At 51.6% G+C, this 18,969-nt stretch overlaps 1 protein-coding gene across 8 annotated transcripts in view; it reads left to right on the top strand.

The window, feature by feature from the left end:
- SFXN5 (sideroflexin 5) overlaps positions 1-18,969 on the top strand; it is a 117,830-nt gene that overhangs the window by 54,544 nt on the left and 44,317 nt on the right. For all 8 annotated transcript variants that reach the window (XM_053200761.1, XM_027072200.2, XM_053200760.1 and 5 more), the window contains 3 exons: positions 8,027-8,080; positions 9,075-9,131; positions 10,507-10,572. In XM_053200761.1, coding sequence (XP_053056736.1) covers positions 8,027-8,080; positions 9,075-9,131; positions 10,507-10,572 — 177 coding nt within the window. The remainder of the gene's footprint in view (positions 1-8,026; positions 8,081-9,074; positions 9,132-10,506; positions 10,573-18,969) is intronic.

Below are 18,969 nucleotides of genomic sequence, written 5' to 3'. Positions count from 1 at the left end.
GCCCTGGCTCTGAGATCTGTATGAACACTTGATTGAGGTGAATGGGCAGCGAGAGCTGGGACATCTCCCAGCAGGCCTCAGTGGCAGCCAGAGCCAAAACGGCAATGCTCACCCAGTCCCCACTTCCTAGTCTCAAATATTCATATTCCAGGATTCAGAATAGCTGGCCCAGAGACCAGGTCCTGAAAAGAGCCACTGGATGAAGCACACCTGTAGCCTTCTATCCTGGCACTTTAACGTGGCTAAGAATTCAGAGGGCTCACTTTCTCATTCCCTCCTGGGCCACTGCCTTGCCTTGTATGGAAGGGGCACCATGGCCATTCCGGCCTTCTACCAGAGCCTGGCTCCCTCTAGCCACATCAGCTTCCCTAAGGCCCCCACCATCACCTGGTAGCACTGAACATCTTGGCAAATGCCTGGTCTGAAGGGGAGTGAAGGTTCCAGTCCACACCTTAGGGAAGCCCCTGGTGTGATAGAATGCGTAAGAAATATATACATGCAGAAGCCACTAAAATGCTTACCAAAATAGAAATGGGGTGCTGGCAAATGTGCTAGGAACCGGGTCCCTGAGTTATGAAGGGAAGGGGTGATTAAGGCTGGCAGATGCCTCAACTGAGATGCTTCTGGAAGCAGCATCCACGCTTCCTGCCTAGGTGAGCATCCCCAGCCCTGACCCCCCGTGTTGTTCCCGCCTTGCCTGAGAGTAACCCCGCCCCCACCCTGCTCGCTCTCCAGAGCTCAGGAGAAGCGAGCTGGTTTTCTCCCAGAGGCTGGTGCCAGTTTAGTCAGCAGATTTCACAGATCCACTGGCACCCGTGTAGCGTCTTATTTTAAGCTTAACATTTGAAGATGGGAACTTTTCCCCCTTTGGTGTGTGGCAAAGAGATCCCAATTTATACATAAGCATGGTGGCTAAGCCAGGGCACCAAGGCTGTTCCCCAGGCTAGTGCAGTTCATGCTACCTCTTCCTTGGGTACCTTCCCAGAAGAACCCCGCCAACCGTGGTTGCTTAGAAGTGGCAGTTCTGTTCCCAGGTTTCCACTAAGAGGTGTGCAGCACTGTCCTTTCCATGCACGTGCGGCTGGGGAGAGGCAGGGCCAGTGTTCCGAACCCTGTCCTATTCTCTCTGCGTTTTCCCACCTGCCAGCCTGCACCCTGCACCCTTGGCTACCAGAATGTCGCAGATGCCAGCTTTCTCTCGTGGGCCCGAGCTTCTCTCAGGGGCCATTTGTGTCTCCCTCCTCACCTCTGAACTCCCCGTGATGCTGCTGTCCTCCTCTCCCCTCCCCCTGTCATTCTCAAACCCTCAAAACTCAAGGCTCCAATCTCCCATATCCAGGTGGGAGACTGAGGAGGGCAGACCGGGAGCATCCGGTCAGTGAGTCCCAGTGGCCTTGGGTTACATCCAAACCAGATCTCTGTCTTGGAACATTCAGAGCTTGGATTCTATGCTCTGAACCCTGCACTGCATGTGCGCACGCGGACTTAAAAGCCTCAGAAGGTGCAGGTGTGGGTCACTTCACCTCCAGGGGGAGGAGGGGTAGACCACAGAGGGTTCATTTCACGTGAGGATTTGGCTGTGTCCCAGAGCCTTCGTGGTGTCTCCCAACCCTCCTCATCCCAGACTCTGCTTTTTCACACATTTAAATGCCAATCACAATTTCTCCCTGGCCTACCTCCGTTGTAACCCGACAGCAGTCAGTTTGGCCTGGTTCGCACCAGAGGTGTTACTCAGTTAAGCTGGAATTGACCAGTCAGGGACAAACATTCACTGGATAAACGATATTCTCTTTAACTGGTTGGGATCCTTTAAATAGCACCCCTCATGCACTGAAGTGTTACTTTTCAGATCGTTAGCCACATAAATCAGAAGATGGAGACAAAGTAGAAGGAAAAAACAGGCAAATTGTTGAGTACTGGGGCCTGTGGTAGGTCTTTCAAAAATGAAGAGGGACATTTTGGAATTGAGTGAGTCAGTATGGAGGACACAGGTACGATGCCAGAGGACTGTCGCTTTGCCAGTGAGGACTCCCAGGTATGTGAGCAGTGAATGTCGATGGTTTCACCCGTCGGAAGCCTCTGGAAGTTCTCGAGGAAGACAGACTTTAAGCAGACAGATTCTTACCACGGAGAACCAGTACTGCCAAGAAGGCAGGCAGGGTGCTGAGGGAGCGAATGACAGGGGACCTGACTCCTCTTGAGGGTCAGGGAAGGCTTCCCGAAGGAAGTGACAACTAGGCTGAAGCCTGGAGGATGAGGAGGGATTAGCCGAGTAGAGAAGGGGTGGAGATGACAGGGACAGTGCTGTACCCTGTACTCATCCCCTGACTTGAGTTTCACCACCTCATTGTTTTGACACACACTGTGCTTCCTCTCTGGATTTTCTGTGCTTTTTTCTTTTAAGTTTATTTATTTATTTTGAGAGAGACAGAGGAGGGCGAGGAGGGACAGAGAGAGAGGGAGAGAGAGAGGATCCCAAGCAGGTTCTGCACTGTCAGCGCAGAGCCTGATACAGGGCTTGAACTCGCGAAGCATGAGATCATGACCTAAGCTGAAACCAAGAGTCGGATGCTTAACTTACTGAACCACCCAGGTGCCCCTGGATTTTCTGTACTTATAAAACGTCTTTCTCCTACTGCTCGACTCTGTGTTGCATGGCGGCAGCCTGAGGGAGTGAGGGCTGCTCAGTTCTCTCTTTCTGAGCATCGTAGGACATTGTGACCAGCGGCCTTGCTCTCCTGTCTTCGTCTTCAGCCATTCGCATCCCACCTCCAGCCAAGCAGATCAGGATATTTGGGGGTGCCCCTCTCCCACATTGAGACCTTATCTCTCTGCAGAGGTTAGAATACTCTGAAGGAGGAAGCCTGGAGTAAAGGTGTGAGCCAGTTGCCATCTGGGTGCCATTGGCCCCATTCTGGATTCTGTCCTGAGATGAGCCTCAGGCACAAACCCCCCATCTTCCTGGCTGGCCAGGCAGCCCCAGAGTTGAGCTATTGGTCACCAGGTGGAGTGATAAGCCGGGCTGCTCAGGAACCAATCTCACTAGTGAAGGCATAATTCAGGGGCATTGGTAATGGTACAGAATTCTGAATCAGAAAGGACATCATCTGCAGCCTTCCTATGTGGCAATCCCTGTATTTAAACAGCTATTGCTACCTCCATGCTGTGTGGCAAACATCCGCAGAATTTCTGTGGCGACCATAAGAATTTGTTCTTAGAGGTCCGTGGTTACCTGGGGTCTAGCTGCGTTCGACTGTGCTTGACTGAGTACGTGCCATTGCAGGTCTGGGCTCAACTGGGAGTCAGCCAACACAGACTGTACTTTGCTTCAAACGTCTCTCCTCCTCCTTTGATGAGGCCTCTGAGGCCTGGGCTCTGAACTGGCACACTGCCACTTCCTCCCACATGCTTTTGGCCACAGCAAGACATATATGTCCAAGCCAAGCAACGCCAAGAGCATGGAAATATATTCTTCCCGTGTCAAGGGCATGGATGCAGGGAGGAGTGAAGAATCGGGACCTAAAACTAATCTGCCCCTCTCTCCAAGAGCGTGCCCTCATGCAATGCAGGGTTTTAATACAAGGAGTAAGGAGGAAATGGGTGATGGTGGTCATGGTCACAGTCCATCATAGATCTTTTGCCTGGCCAAGAATTCATGTTCTTAATAATGAATTAGTAATGTTCTTCCAGTGTGTAGTGTGGACCCAGCTTTGTGCTGAGCGCTTTGGGGGACATCAGAGAGAAAAACCCTGATTCTACCTTCAGGAGCTCACTATTGAGGGATGAGGCTTGTGTTCAAGGACAAGATGGGGGCAAGATGAAGCTCGATGGTGTCATGCAGCCTGTGGAGTTCAGAGAAAGGAGAGACCGGCAAAAACTAGAAAAGGATGAGACAGGAGGAGAGGAATGATACGGACACCTTATACCTAGTGAGCACTTGCTGCCCACCAAACCCTGGGCCGAATTCTTTCCATGCCTTGCTTCTTCTCATGGCCGTCCAGAGAGGTGCCAGGATGGTGCTCATTTAACAGAAAAAAAAAAAAAAAATGGAGGCACAAGGGCTCAAGTAACTTGTGTGTGGTCACACAGCTGGTAAATACCAGAGCCAGGGTGTGAGTCCAGCTCTTCGTATGACCAGAGCCTGCATGTTAGTCACCGGGGCCTACGGCCGGCCACTTGAGGCGAAGGGGAGCAGCGAAAGTAGACAGATGTGAGAAGAAGACAGCTGCCAGGGGGCGGGAGCTGTGGAGGGGACCCCAGCCGTGTTATGAACTATAAATGGGAGCAAAGACTGGATGTGCGATTTGGCCAAGGTCCTGCAGCAAGATAGGGTGGAGGCTGGGCTGGAAATTCTGGCTGCTGGCTCTCCTTCCACTTTCCCTGGTACCAGCCGCTTTCTGGGCTCTCTCCACCCGTCTGCGCGGCCACGCCTGAAGCGCTTCCCTCTTGGAAGAGGTGCAATCCACTGGCATTGAAGCCGGGTGGACTGGCTCCCTCTCTCTATCCCTCTCTTTCCTCCTTTCTCCTGCCATGTTCTGGAAAGGGCAGCGTGGGGGAATGTGGGCAGGTTGCACCAGAGATATACATCTGAGAACTGAAGGAACATTTATTTTTAATTTAGACTTAAAAAGAAAAAAGGAAGTTATAAAATATCTGCTCTTGCTCCTGGGACTGTGCAGATGGTGCTGCGTGTTGCCTAATAGGGAATGGGGCTGGCACCCATGTGCTCCCGGCCCCACCAGCCTGACTGTAGGACCTGGAAAGTGGGATCGCTATTCCCCTTGCCTCAGCCTCAGATGGTTCCCGTGGGTCCGTTTGGCCAATACAGCATGGGTTTCCACTGCCTTCTAACCTCACCCTCCCCAGGTCTGCTGATTTTTCTGCCTCTTCTAATGAGACCAGTCTCTCGGCTGTTCTGCTCCTGTGAGTGTGCACACGTGTCCCCTGCCCCACGCACGCACACGCACGCACGGCTCAGCTCCATCCTACCACCTACTTCGGCAGATAGCCACAGCATGCTGACCTCTCCCTTCTTTAGGTCCTGTTCGGATGTTAGAAGTTACCGGCTTGACATGACCAAGTACCTGATTAAACCATCTGGTCATTTTCACGTCCAGATGTTATAAAGGATATTCTCATACATTTTCCTGTTTGGTCTTTGTGCTTACTGTGGTTAGGTGCCATATATTCCTCTCTTCCTGTTTGCTCCATTGGGAGCACCACGGAACATGGTGCATAGAAGGTATTTGAAAATGGGCATGGAGTGTGACTCTTCCTTTGTGCTCAGGCGAATGAGCTGGGAAAGGAACCCCTAAAATCAGAGAGTTGGAGCCCTCAAGCCAAGAGTGAGGAGACCTTTCTGACATTCTCTCTAGTTTGCTGTGAAGCCTTGGGCAAATCACTGAATTTCTCTAAGCCTCAGTTTCCCCATTTGCAAAATATAGAAAGCAATCTCTATTTTGTCTGCGCCCCAGCGTACTAATAAGAATCATGGTAAGTGACATAGGGGAAATTCTTAGCAAAATCAATCAATCATTCAATTTCTTTAAGAAAGCATGAGGGGTCAGAGGTGCCCAGCATGAATATCAGGCCCATGTTACAGCAGGAGGTTGGGACAGGAGGCTGGTCGGGTTTGGCTAATAAGGTTACAAGCTCACAGGTTACAAGCTGTGTGTGTGTGTGTGTGTGTGTGTGTGTGTGTGTGTGTGTGTGTGTGTGTGTTACATAGGCCTGGGTACTATTTCAGTTTCGTTTAGGACTGTGGTTTGTTCTGGAAAAGACTTGATGTCACACAAAGACAATGCCTGCCACCAGAAAAGACAAGTGAAGGCGAAAGTGAGATAAAAGTTTAGGAATGGGAAGAAGCCAGGAGTGAAGTTTGGGCACAAAATACATGCAGTGATGGTTTGTACACTTGACAAATATGAGCCATGGAGATCTGGCCTGAGGTTCTTGACAGTCAGTGCAGAGAGAGACACAGTAAAATGCTCAACGTCTACAAGACAGATGCAGACCAGATGCTCAGAAGTGTATAAATTTCTGACCCCAAGGCCAGAAAAATTTCCCCCAGGAGGATTCATAAAGGATATTCTGTGATGTAATGAGCAGTGAGTGTCATGGACAATAGGTGTTTGGTAAATATAGTGAGTCCCAAGGAGCTGTACCTTATGATGCTCCTGATAGCCCAAGCTCAGTTCAGGGAGTGTAAGGGAGACTGAGGAGGGGAAGGCAACGTGGCCCATAACACACACTTGTTATGTAAACCAACAGATTAGGGGGGATGATATGCTGAGTTCTCAACAGTGAATAACAGCTTTTACTTCTTCTTCTGGCTTTGGGAGGCAGTCAGGCATGCATGTGTGTATACACATACACACACACACTCACTAGATCACATTGTTTGTTCCCAATTTCAGGCCTCTCTAGGCTCAGCTTCCTCTCTGTGGAAGCTCTCTGGCTCCTGGCTAGAGGCTGACTAGGGTCCCCAGGGATTTTTCTCAGCCAGGCTGGGGAGGGGTGATTCCCTTTACAGGCAATGGGACTATCTCACTTGACTTCATACCTACTACTTGGAACTCAAGAGTAGAACTTTAAACCAAGGTAGGACCTCCAAGCTCAACCCCTTCACTCTATAGGTAAGAAAGCCAGAGCCCCAAAGGAGCCTGTCTTCTGCTGGAGACACTGTCGGCTGGAGATCACAGAGGCACGGGGCTGAGGTTGAGCTCCAAGCTCTCCTGATTCTCACTCCAGTGCCCTAAGCTGTTGCTGCAGAGAAAAATCAAACTGGGATCTCATTCTGGGGAGAAAAATCTCATAATTCCTCATTGGAGCTATGGAATGGCTTTACATTATATAATTTTATTCAAACTGATATGGGCCAATAAATATAAATGTGTGTGTGTGTGTTTGCTGTCTTAAAACATTTTAATGTTTAAAACATGATATACAAATGCTGCTGAGGATGTCTAGAATTTGATTTACTGCATAGTATTGGATGTTTATACTTGCTCCTTACAGAAATTCTTGCCAAAGAGCCATTTTATCTACAGGAATAATAAATAAGTCAATATGTGGATGGTTGTGCACATTTTTCCCATATGCATTGGTACTTGGTAGATGTTATTTTGCTCACAGGCTCTCAAAAGGTAAACTTGAAAGAGACACATGGATCCCTGAAGTCCAAAGTTTGGCCACTTGTGAAGATGAGACCATTAATATTGACTTAAACCAAAAAAACAAAGTCAGCAAGCCTAGCTCTTAGGTGACATTTGGGCTTTGGGAATAATGAATCCAGACCCATGTAGCGGTGCTCAGCCATATGTGTGTATTTGTTCATTCATTGATTCATTCACTCATTTGACAAGTATTTATTAGACATCTATGTTTCCTTCAGTAGCTTAAACATGGTGTAGATTTTCTTCATGGAGGCTCAGAGATAAAAGATCTAAATTCCCCCCGTTTGTATTTATAAAGTGCTTAAGGCCCTTGAAATGATTTTTCTCATCATATTTTAATCTGCACAAAAATCCTATTGGATCATGAGGGTGTGAAAGAGAGCTGGGTTAGCTGAGTGGAAGTAAAGATGTTCCTTCTGTTTGCTTGTTTTTATTGTCCCCCTGCCGTCAGTTATGGAAATAATACATGCCCAATGCTTAAAAGAATATAGGAATATTCAAGAAGAATGCGAGAAAGTACTGTATAATGTGACCTCCAGAGACATCTACTTGTGGGGCTATAGATTTGTTCATGAAGATACATATATGCTTATGTTTGTGTATATGGTTCTATGTGCGATGTGATGTCTTTTCTTTAACAAGAGTGGGATTGTGCTGTAATTTAATTCTGCAACCTGGTCCACTTCTTCGTGTGCCATCTCACATGGGCAGCAGTTTGTATGTACACATCAGCCACCTCGGTTTGTACAGATCCAGCTTTACTTTTGCTCATGCCTGTGTCATTTTTCCTTGCAAAAGTGTAGGATGGTCTTTTGGCTTTATTCAGTCTTTCCTCTCTTTTTCTCTCATAGGTAGTTGGTCTTCTCTTGCCCAACCAGACACTGGCATCCACTGTCTTCTGGCAGGTAACAGTCCCTGGCAACAGAGGGCCTATGAAAGGGGGCCCCACAAATGCTGGTTATGATTCCCCACCCCAGGGTCTCCCATCCAGGCCCCTGGGGGAAAGCCACCCCATTTCCCCCGCCCTGACTCAGAAGCCACTGGTAGAACCCCGGGACTTCAGATGCTGCTGAGCAGGTCCCAGCGGCCCATGCCTAGGCCATTTTATGTGACTAATTTTTGCACGAGGGGAGGATAGCTTATTTGTGGCCGCCCACTGCTCCTTGGCTGCTTGTCCAGAGGCCTGTGACCTCGAGGCCCTCAGCAGCATTTTGGTATAAGCCTCACTGAGATCTGTGGGGAAGGTGAACCCACCGCCAACCCCAAGGTAGCAAGGTGGGTGGGGGAATGTCATGGACCCTGGTGTCCACTCTTAGAGCCTGGGCTATGGCTCCCTAAAAACAGTTGAAGCTCTGTGTGTGTGTGTCTATGCACAGAGAGCTGGGCAGGAAGAAAGCCTGTCTGTCTTCAGGAAAAAATGTCAGAGTCTTCCCTGAATAAAACTCCTAACGGTGCCCGCATCAGGGCACGGCAGGTGGCGCAAGACACCGGGCTGGGATACTTTTGAAAGAGGTTCACGGCTGTCCGTAATTCCAGGGGTTACACGTCCGCTTTCGGCTCAGTAAGGAATATAATAAGGATTAATGTGTCAGAGGCAGTGAGGCCCGTTTGGGGCAGTGAACGCCACAGTTCCGGGAGAGGTGACAGTCTCTGGATGGGGATGAACTGCCGTCATGGGCAGGACCGGTGTCCTGGTTTGGCAGCAACTGAGGGGTGTCCCAGGTTTTCAGCGCTGATGCTGGCGCCATCCCAAGCAAACTGGAACAGTCGGTCATGGACAGAACCACCTGTGAGCTGGACACAGCATCCCATTGTCTTCTTGGAGGCTGTGGCCCCGCCGGGGTCCAGGCCTGGCTCCCATGCCTCCCCTGACTTCTCCTCTCCCCCCTTGCCTTCCAGTGGCTGAACCAGAGCCACAACGCTTGTGTCAACTATGCAAACCGGAACGCTACCAAGGTGAGCCGCGCAGAACAGGCTCGGGTGACCCTCAACCTCCCTCCAGGGTGGTGTGCCACCATCGGGGGCTGCTTCCTCTGAGTTGAGCATTGTGCTTCTCCAAGCACCTTATTGAAATGGCCAGCCCTTCAGGAAGGGCCCCACTGGGGAGGGGCTGTTCAACATGAAGTGAAGAAGGCCCATGAAATGGGAATGTGCCTGAAGCAGTGAGAGAGATGAGCTCCGTTGGCGGAATCCTCCTTGGGCAACTCTTATCCCCAGATCTTGGATTAGGATGGCAACAGCCACATGGGGACTGAATTCCCCTAAAGCTTCCTCCAAGCTTGCCTGGAAGCTGCCTTGGTGCCCCCCAGACTGTGGGCTGTAAAGCTGAAGGGCTGCTCCTGAGGGGTGAGGGGTCTGAGGGGCCTGTCACCTCCTCCCCAAAGTCCCCTGCGCTCCTGGGACAAGCTCAGGGTGGAGGCCTGTCACCCTTCTCTTGTCCAGGAAGGGGCTGGGCCCCAGCTTCACTGGTAACGCTGTATTTCCTGCACTTCTGTCCAAAGGCAGTAAGAGGGGAGGAGGAGTCTAGGTCCCCTTGGGGGGCCTGTCAGTTTGGGGAGGAGAGGCTGTGGGCATCCTCTAACCTAGGGGGGAGATGGGGTAGGGTTAGTGGCTGGGCCTTGGTGGTAGGAACTTTGGGGCCTGAAACTCTGAGGATGCCCCCCTTCCCCGTCCAAACCTTCAGTCCACATCTCGCGTGTGTGATCCACACGTGTACATCCCTGCTTGGATGGCTCTCACATGCCTTGAACCAAACATCTCCAAAATAACAGAGCATAGTTAAAGGCAAGTTCCTCAGCTCTTTCTTAATTTTATATGTTGCAACTTGGGTTACATTTTTCCTTAGAAACATTGAGCACCCCTCGCCTATTGGCATGGAAGCCCGGTGGCCTCATGGGTTAAGGCCGGGAGAGCCAGCCAGGCACAGCCAGCCAGGACACTGCCACTTTCACCTAGACACCCCTCCAGCTGCCCTCAGCCCACTTCCAGCACGCATCCTCCCTCCACTGGATATGCTTGCCCCAGACGTACATGACCCACATTGGCCCTTGCTGTTGTCTACCTCCAGCCAGCAGTGTCTGCCCCTGAGCTCTCTAGAACAGGGCAAAAGTGCAGTGGGCCCCTTTGGCATCTCCCTGGACGTTCCTGCCCTGTATTTCCTGTATGGAGCTGTGCTGAGGGAAGCCTGGCTCCCTTTGGCTTCCAGAGGGATCTTTTCCTTCTCACCTGTTGGTGGGCAGGACTGTCTCTTGCTGGCTGGGGCTGTTTGCAAGGGTGGAGTATGGCAGCTTTGGGCACCCAGTGGGCCTAGAAATCTGTCTCTGCCTTCCAGCCTTCTCCTGCGTCCAAGTTCATCCAGGGCTACCTGGGAGCTGTTATCAGCGCCGTCTCCATTGCTGTGAGTAACTCTCTCCCCACTTCTCTGTCCCACTGCTCTGCAGCTGCCCCTCTCCCCTGCAGCTCTGGCCAGACCTGTCTGAGGTCAGGGCCAGGCAAGGATGTGGGAGACAGAGGTTTGTGTGGGTGGGCCACCAGGGCAGGCTTCCTCGGCAGACAAGAGAGTAGATTCTGGTGACACTTTACTAGAGAGACACAAACTTTAACACAGAGTGCTCGAGATTTTGGAGAGCCGGCGGGGAGGTGAGGCGGTGCCCATGAGTGATGCAAAGGGCTGTACATTCCAGCTGAGGGCAGGACGTCTGTCCCTAGTAGGGCCCCTTGCCCCAGCACCCTTCTCAGAGGAGCTCACTCTCAGTAATGTGGCTGATGCAGGAAGCAAGGGGCTCAGGAACAGCTGTAAGGCTGGCCCAAATGCTGGCTCCCCTTTGCTCTCTGCCCGAGCTCCCAGGGCACTATTGTCCTCTGTGGCCTTGGTCATGTGGTTACATGTCCAGTGCATCCTGGAGGCCCTCCACAAGACAGGAATAGTTTCATCTGAATTCCTCAGGACTTTGAAAATAGAGCAGCTATTAAGTAGGGGAGGTTTGTAAACTGGCTGTGTGAGTGTAAGGCTGGATCCCAGATGAGGGCTGAAGGCAGGTGACACAGCAGGGGCCTGGGCCAGAGCCACAGTGGAAGCTCAAGTTCCCACCCTTGAGCCCACCCTTGTGCCCCCATCATACTCTCTAGATCCTGGCTGGGTGGTCTCCTATAGCTGACTCCAGAGGGTGAAAGTCACTTCACAACTTTTGTTATTTTATTCATCACACAATAAATACATGCAATTGGTGAGAAAAAACTTACAAAATGCAAATTCAAAAATTCACGTATAATGAAAGAATTCACATATAATAATCTCTTTGCAAAACCCACTTTCCTTATCTTTCCCATGTCGTTAAGTGTAATAATTGTTCACAACTATGTACTAACCCACTGTACCCTACACCGTCATTCATTCCACTGCTCTGGGAAAGTAGGGATTTGGGATTGTTCTGAGATGGCTTCTTTTACTCTGCTCCCGTGTGGACCACGTCCTCTCCAAGTGACCTGTTGGGGAGTGATCCCCACTTCATACCAAGATTGAGCTCCCTCCCGACTCGTTGCCTTACCCCAAGCCAGGAGCCAGACATTGCCTAATCTATTCAGATGGCTCGCTGAGAGACTGCAAACCCCACCCTGGTGAGGTCCCCAACCCAGCAGAGACTTCATTTGGGGTCATACAAACTGGCAGGCTCTGATTCTGGGGGGCTCCTGGCAAAGGTGACGGCTCTTGTGAGAGAAGGAAAGGGACTCTGTCACCTCCTCCTTGCTCTTCGTGACAAGAGGAGCTGATGGCTCTGCCCAGTTTAGCAGCTTGAAAATCCCATCTTCCTTCTTTGAGATTTAAGGGTGGAGTGGGGTGGAGCTGAGGGGAGGAAACCACTGAGCAGCCCTGACTGGGAAGGGCTTGAGCCCTATCCTGGTGGGATGTCCTCCTCCTATAGGCTTGGGGCTCCAGGCTCTCAGCATCCCCAGGCCTCACTGTCCCACCCAAGGGCCCTTTGGGCATTCCATCCCTCCCATTTCCTAGGATCTGAGCTAGCCCAGATTGTGGGGTCGGGCCTCTGACGCCCAAGCTGCTGTTCCTGGGGACTGGGGGCCCTCCAGGCTCTCAGAGCCAGGATCTTACCCTCAGGGACCGGAGGCCTCACACTGGGCTGTCACAGCCCCCAGGGGTTGCGCCTGTGCTTGGGACATCCCAGCTCCCTTCCAGAGCCCTCAAAGAGGCTTTTCCTGACCATGTGAGCCCAAACTCTTCCCACAGCCCCAAGGCCTAGAAACTTCTGGCCTTCCCACACACTCACTCAGTTACACCCCGTGTCCTGTCCTGTCATTGTTCTACTGGCTTACAAGTTAACCAGGGACAGGCCCTGTGTCTTCTCCCCCATGGAGGGGGAGTGAGCACTGCTCCATAAATAATTGTTAATTAGGTTGCTGATTGATTGCGGGCCTCAGGAGGCCCCTCTCCGCCTAGATCCACGAGTCTTAGCCGTGGCGGCGTCCCTCTGCCTGACGTCTTCACACAGTGAGGGTCTAACTCCGGCAGATGGAGCGGAGTTTCTGACTTGGAAAATCTGCAGCTTGCTTGCTTTTCTTTTGTGTGTGTAAATCACAAAACCTCCAAAGAAAGAGGCTTTATTTTATTTTCCTTTCCCTTGTTCTCTGGAACCCTGGGCCCGCGGCCTCATTAACTGATCTCTGCTTCAATTAGTGACAAATCCCCTCCCAGGGAGAACCTGTTAGGAGGAGAAGACCTGCAAACAAGTGTCACGGCCCCAGTGGTTGGCCCAGCTCTGGCATTAATTAAAACGAGTCCCTACAAGCAGGCGGCGTGGATGGGCGTGCTGACAGGCTGAGGGCAAATCCCAGGGACTAAGGACAAGCTGGAGTGGAGGCTAGGCCCTGAGAGTCCAGTCTCCTCCCTGGACCTTTCCTCTCCCTCAGAAGAGCCAGAGTCCTGACCTTGGCCAGCACCCCCCTGAATCAAGGACCCCCAGTTTGCATGGCCCCCCGAATGAAGTCTCATGCTGGTTACAGGACCACCAGTGCAGGGGTAGCAGCCTTTTGGTGAACTCTCTAAATAGATTTGGCAATGTCTGGCTTCTTGCTCGAGAATAAAAAAGAAATTTTGTCTTAAGTTATTTTTGAAATCTAACAGTTTGCTGTCTTTTAACAAAGGAAGCCTCTGTCAGTCCTCACTGTATTTGAATTTGGGGGTTCATGTTGAGTATTTCTGTGGTCAGCCCCCCGCGGGCCCTGGCTACACAAGAGTGAGACCTATTCACTCCCTTCAGGGGAGTGTATACGGCAGGCAGTTGGAAGGTGCAAGGGGGGTCACTCCGATTGGTATGTTGTCCTTCAAGACGAGGAGAGGGAAAGCTGAGGATATTTTGTGGTAGAACCAGAATTCTGATGAAGGTGACCCTTGGGTGTGGTGGTAAGTAGGGAAGGGGCCCCCAAGTCACAAGAGGCCGACTCTTCAGGACAGACCAGAGAGAGCCGAAGGCAGGGTTGAGGGTTCCCGGTAGAGGGCACAGCATGTGGAGAGGCATTCAGGAAAAGGAGACTGTGATGGACTCCGGAAGTGATGGGGATGAGGTGGCAATGAACTGAGGAGTAGCAGAGCCGCTTGTGAAACACTGGGAGCGCCTACTCAGGAGTTAGGGGGCCACGCCGGCAGTGCTGGCTGGACTCAGGGACCTGGGCATTGCGGGAAGGGCGGGCAGAGTGGGCTGGAAGAGAAGTCATGGCGGGGCAGTAGGCCCAGCAGATGACCCGCATCATGGACATCAAGGCCCTGGTGAGAATGGACCTGTGGCTGGAGAGGAAGGCTCAGGGCTGAAGTCCTCCATGCTGGTCAGGAGCTGTTTGGTACATGAGAGACACTTCACGCCTGGCTCTCAAACCCCTCACCTTCAGGCACGTCTTAGGTGGCTGAGCTCTTTCCCTCTTGGGGAGTTGCTGTTCTCCATTCCCAAAGGGTCTGGGCCCTGAGGGGTTCTTTCTGAACAGGATACAGTGGTTGTCTGTTTACCTTTACTAGATATTGGAGTGCAAGGAGGTGTCCCAGGAGGTTCCTGGGCTGAACCCCTACCCCTCCCAGTTCCCATTGCCTACTGGGAGCTCCATGTCCCGGTATCAGAGTGGCAAACAATCACAATGGTCATAATGCCTAACACTTCTGGAATGCCTTCAGTGTGCCAGGTACTGCTTAGGTGCCCTTCTCAGTTGTATCGATGAGGACACTGAAGCATAGAGGTGAAACCAGTGACAGAACCAGGATTCAAACACAGGCTTAATCGTACACTATTCTGCTAATACAAAGACACCATTTTCTTCCTGTTCCCAGTTGTGGCCTAAGGTGGAGGGAAGAGCCAAACAATGTTCTTGGCTTCCAGTTTAAAGGAACTGTAGCCATGCCTCCTGGAAGATAAGTCTGCCCCCAGGTACCCTGAGAACAGTGGGGACTGGAAGAAAATTTTTAAAAGGCTCCTTAGGTGTAATGGGGTTAGACCCACTATCCAACTTCATACTTGGTTCCTGCACCTGTGTTTTCTGGCCAAAGTTGAGCCAGCGGCGCATATTTGTCCCTGGTCCAGAGGCTCCTTGTTCCGCCTCCTGCAAGAACCAAGTCTGGCTAGTTCTGTGGTGGAAGGCATACTTCAGAGTGTTCTTTGTGGTTGAGGGTGTACCTCAGGGTGTTCCCTGTGGTCCAGGGTATACCTCAGAGTGTTCTCTGGTCAGGTGACTCAGGTGCTCTCTGGTCAGGGTGTACCTCAGAGTGTCCGTGTCCTGTCCTCTGGTCCAGGGTGTACCTCAGGGTGTTCTCTTGGCCCAGGGTGTACCTCAGGGTGTTCCCTGTGATTCAATCTATACCTCAGAGTGTTCTCTGTGGTCAAGAATGCACCTTGAATGTTCCCTATGATCCGGGTGTACCTTAGAGTGTTCTCTGTAGTTGAGGGTATACTTAAGGATGTTCTCTGTGATCCAGGGTGTACCTCAGGGTGTTCTCTGTGATCCAGGGTGTACTTATAGCCTTGCTGTCTTTCTCTGGGCCTAATGGAGGTAGGGACCGTTAACCAGAGAATCCAAGACCAGAATGTTAACTCACTGCTTTCCTGTGATTGGCTTTCGGGTTGGAGGGCCCATTACATGGACCCTGTAGCAGAATCTGAAGTTTTCCAGAAGCCTGCAGATGGTGATATTGGCAGTGGTGAGTCCAACGTGAATATGGGTTCTGCATCTATTCTATTCTGGGGAGGACAAGTTGTGTCCCTTCCTACGTGTAAGGGGTCTGATGTAACTGGTTTTCTAGCAGGTGGCCAACAGGTCCCTACAGGACACGGTTCAGGGATCAGGATTGGTCTCTGTTGCTGGCAAACAACCCTCTTAGAAGCAGGTGAAGCTGATTGGTCTTTCAGCCTGTGTATGACTCTGTCTCAGCCACCTTGGCCCTTTGCTCCTGAGCCTGTCACCAAGCAAGAGGCTGTCTGGGGTTGCAGGACAGTTGACCTCCACAGAGGGTCATGGGGTCCGCTTGGTTGCCAAGAGTTTATCCTACAACGAGCGCCCTCTGCTGGGCATTTTTGGCACCTCAAAGATTCTTCGACCTGCCCCGGCCCTTGCTCCACCACCTCCTAACCATCTCTTTACATTATCATCCACCACCCAAGAGTAGATCTGATTTCGGAATCTCGTGCCATCTCTCCTTTCAGGCATGCCCTCTTCTCCATTGTTCTCCAGGACCCCTTGGGTCCTCTTACAGGCTCTATTAGAGTCCACAGCTGGCTACAGACAACCTGGTATTTTATGCCCCTGACACTCTACTGAGCCTCCTCGTTCCTTATCTGGTTGCTTACTACTTACCCTTCAGGTCTCAGTCAGGCATCCCCTTTCCCAGAAACCTTCACGGCCTTGGGGCCACCCCTTCCAGGCCCCTCCTCCTGACAGAGTGACGAGCCGTCTGCTCAGGTGGACTCGGCCCTGTGTGTGCAACGTTTAGCACTGCAGAGTTGTTTGCTAGCAGTGATTGCACAAGGCAGATCTCCCTTGCGGCTCTTTTTTTTCCTGCCTCAGAAATCACTCACATGATGCATTCTAGAATATTTATTAAGCACCTACTCATTTCCCCAGGCAGCAGGAATTCAGTGAGGAGTAAGGGAGACACAGGCCCTGTACCCAGTACTTAGGGCCTACTGGGAGAGATGGATATTTAGTAAAGAGGCCACAGGTAAAAATATTTCTGTGCTATTCAGTTTTAAATAATATACATGTATCACCTTGATTCCCAACCTTTTAAGGAGGAAAATCAATGTACACTTTGAGACTGTGATAGGTGCAGGGAAGGAAGAGGTCCGGGTTCTGTGAGAAACTGTAAAAGGGGAGCCCTGAGTGAAGAGGAGGGCTGTCTGACATTTAAGCTGAAAAGGGAGGAGGCCAAGGGAGGGCCGTGCTTGAAGGCCCCGAGGAGAGAGGTGGTGGGGGGAGTGAGGGAGGGAGAGGAGAGAGAGAGTTGGCTCAGGGGAGGAGCAGGGCAAAGGCAGGTGGCTGGAGCCTTGCAAAGGGGGGTGTGGGGGGGTCCTGTGGGTCTCTATCTGCAGTGAGAAGCCACTGAAAGGCTAAAGCGAATTGATACCCATTTTTAGAAGATCGTTCTGGCTGCTGTGTAGGGAGCTGATGGGAGGGAGCAAGAGCAGAAGCAGGGAGCTGAGTTAGGAGGCGGGCAGTTGTCCAAGGAGAAGAGATGGGTGCTTAAGGTAAGCAACAGGAGCAGAGAGAAGTGGTTGCATTCAGGATACCTGGGAGACAGGACAGGTAGCCTTGCATGCCGAGTTGCATGTGGGGAGGGAGAGGCTCCTATCCAGGAAGACTCGTGGGTTTGGGGCAGGAGGAGCTGCTAACAGTGGGACAGGACAGGGTGTAGGTGAGGAGGAGCAAGGGAACCTTCATCCTGGGAGTGTGAAAGGGGAGCACCTGAAGCCCCTCCAGATAAAGGCGTCCTGCAGGGGGTTGCAGGTTTGTGGAGGACACAGCCTGCTTGCACTGCTCAAGCCCCATCCAGCGTCTCCTCGCTGGCCTCACAGAAAGGAAGCTGCTGGTGGCCTGGGGAGGACCTTGGTGCTTAAGGAGACAGCTATCAGCCGTACAGCTCATGACATGGGAGATCTTGTGTCACAGAGCCCCTTATCCCACCTTGGGAGATTGTCAGGAAGCCAGTCTTCTCTCTTCTGTTCCTGTCAGCTGCCCGTGGCAAATCCACTGGCCTGGGAGCCAGAGCTTGGAGAGAAGTGGCCAGAGACAGTCCACTGCTTCCTTAGGTCATTGCTGATGTCCCACGGGGTCTCCTGGGCTCTTGCTCCTCCCAGGACCCCTGTCTGCTGACCACAAGGGGAATTCGTGTGCAAAATCCACACCCTGTTTGTTTTCTTCTCTGCCAAAATGGAGCCCCTGTTTGGTTAATTTCTATTTTGTGGCTTATTTTGAGGCTGTTAAAACAGACCCTGGGGGACCCTCAGCAGTGATTGTTCCATATCTCATTATCTTTCCCAAACCCGATTATTAGCTCAGATTTTTCTGATCGCTAGCTGCTGTTCGTGATGAGTTGTGTGCCATTAATGCCAGCTGGTTCCCTTAAACAGGACCCACCATGCCAGGGAAAATGAGCTGGCATTCAGAGCCACCAGCCACTTGGCTTTTTAATTTTAATGGGCTCCACCAAATGTTTCAGGCCAAAGGGCCCCTGAGGAATCAGAACAGACGGGCTCGCAACCCTGGTCTGCAGCCCACCCTTCCCAGGCTGTGGCCATCCTAGCTGCTGGGACGGTAAGGCCTGAGTTGGGGGCTGTGGCAGGAGTGGGAATAAGTGCCTGCTTGACTCTCCTTTATTTGTACCTTCCTGCTTTCGAGCTCATCATCAGTGGGTGTGCAGGGTGACCTCACCAGCTCCTAGTCTCCCCACTTTGCTGGTCCCCGGCCCCTTCCTTGGCTCAGGCATGCTGGCCATGCTCAGGAATGAGCATGTCGGGAAGACCCCAGTGGGGTTCAGGGAAAGGGCAGGCCAGAAGAGATCTGGAACCCAGGCATTGTTGTTTCTCTTCTTTCCTCCTCCCTACCCCGGACTCCCACCCAGAGTTGGGGGGACAGGCTGAAACACTCACTCTGGACTGTGCCAGTCCCAGCCAGAGGGAAAAACAGCCAGCCAGGGAGGCTTGAGGGCAAGTCTGAGTGTTACAACCAGTGACCACTATTCCTTGTCCTCCCACTACACTCCAGCCCTGCCTGCCCCCAAGAGGCTGCCAGGGGAATGTCCCAGCTGCCTGCTGGCCTCCTGGAAGACTCCTCCAACACGTCCCACATCTTTCCAAAAGGATATCGGGGGTGGAGCTGGAGTTTGAACCTAGACCTTCTGTTTGATAGCTGGGATGGGGGCGCAGGCAGGGCTGGATCAAGGGCCCTATCTTTGCTGACGGGAGCTGCCTCCCATTCATCTGGGCCCTGGCCCCAACTGTGGTCTTTTCAGGACAGCTTTTGCTATGCAAACAGCAAGTTTTAAATGGCACACTAGACATTAAAGCATGCCTCATTGAGATGGAAGCTACAGAGAAAGTAAATAGCATAGTTAAGGCAAAGCTTTGGAATTAGCAGACCCCTGGGTTCAAATCCTAGCTTTACCTGCCCCGTAATAGCTGTGTGTCCCTGGGTAAAGTTACTTAACTCCTCGGAACTTGTCTGAACTTTTTTGAATCTATAAAAAGGAGCAACATACCTATGTAATTTATTTTTTTAATGTTTATTTATTTTTGAGGGGGGAGGGGCA

The sequence above is a fragment of the Acinonyx jubatus genome, chromosome A3, assembly GCF_027475565.1.
Source record: "Acinonyx jubatus isolate Ajub_Pintada_27869175 chromosome A3, VMU_Ajub_asm_v1.0, whole genome shotgun sequence".
Taxonomy (NCBI): domain Eukaryota; kingdom Metazoa; phylum Chordata; class Mammalia; order Carnivora; family Felidae; genus Acinonyx; species Acinonyx jubatus.
This window is presented reverse-complemented; position numbering and strand designations above follow the sequence as displayed.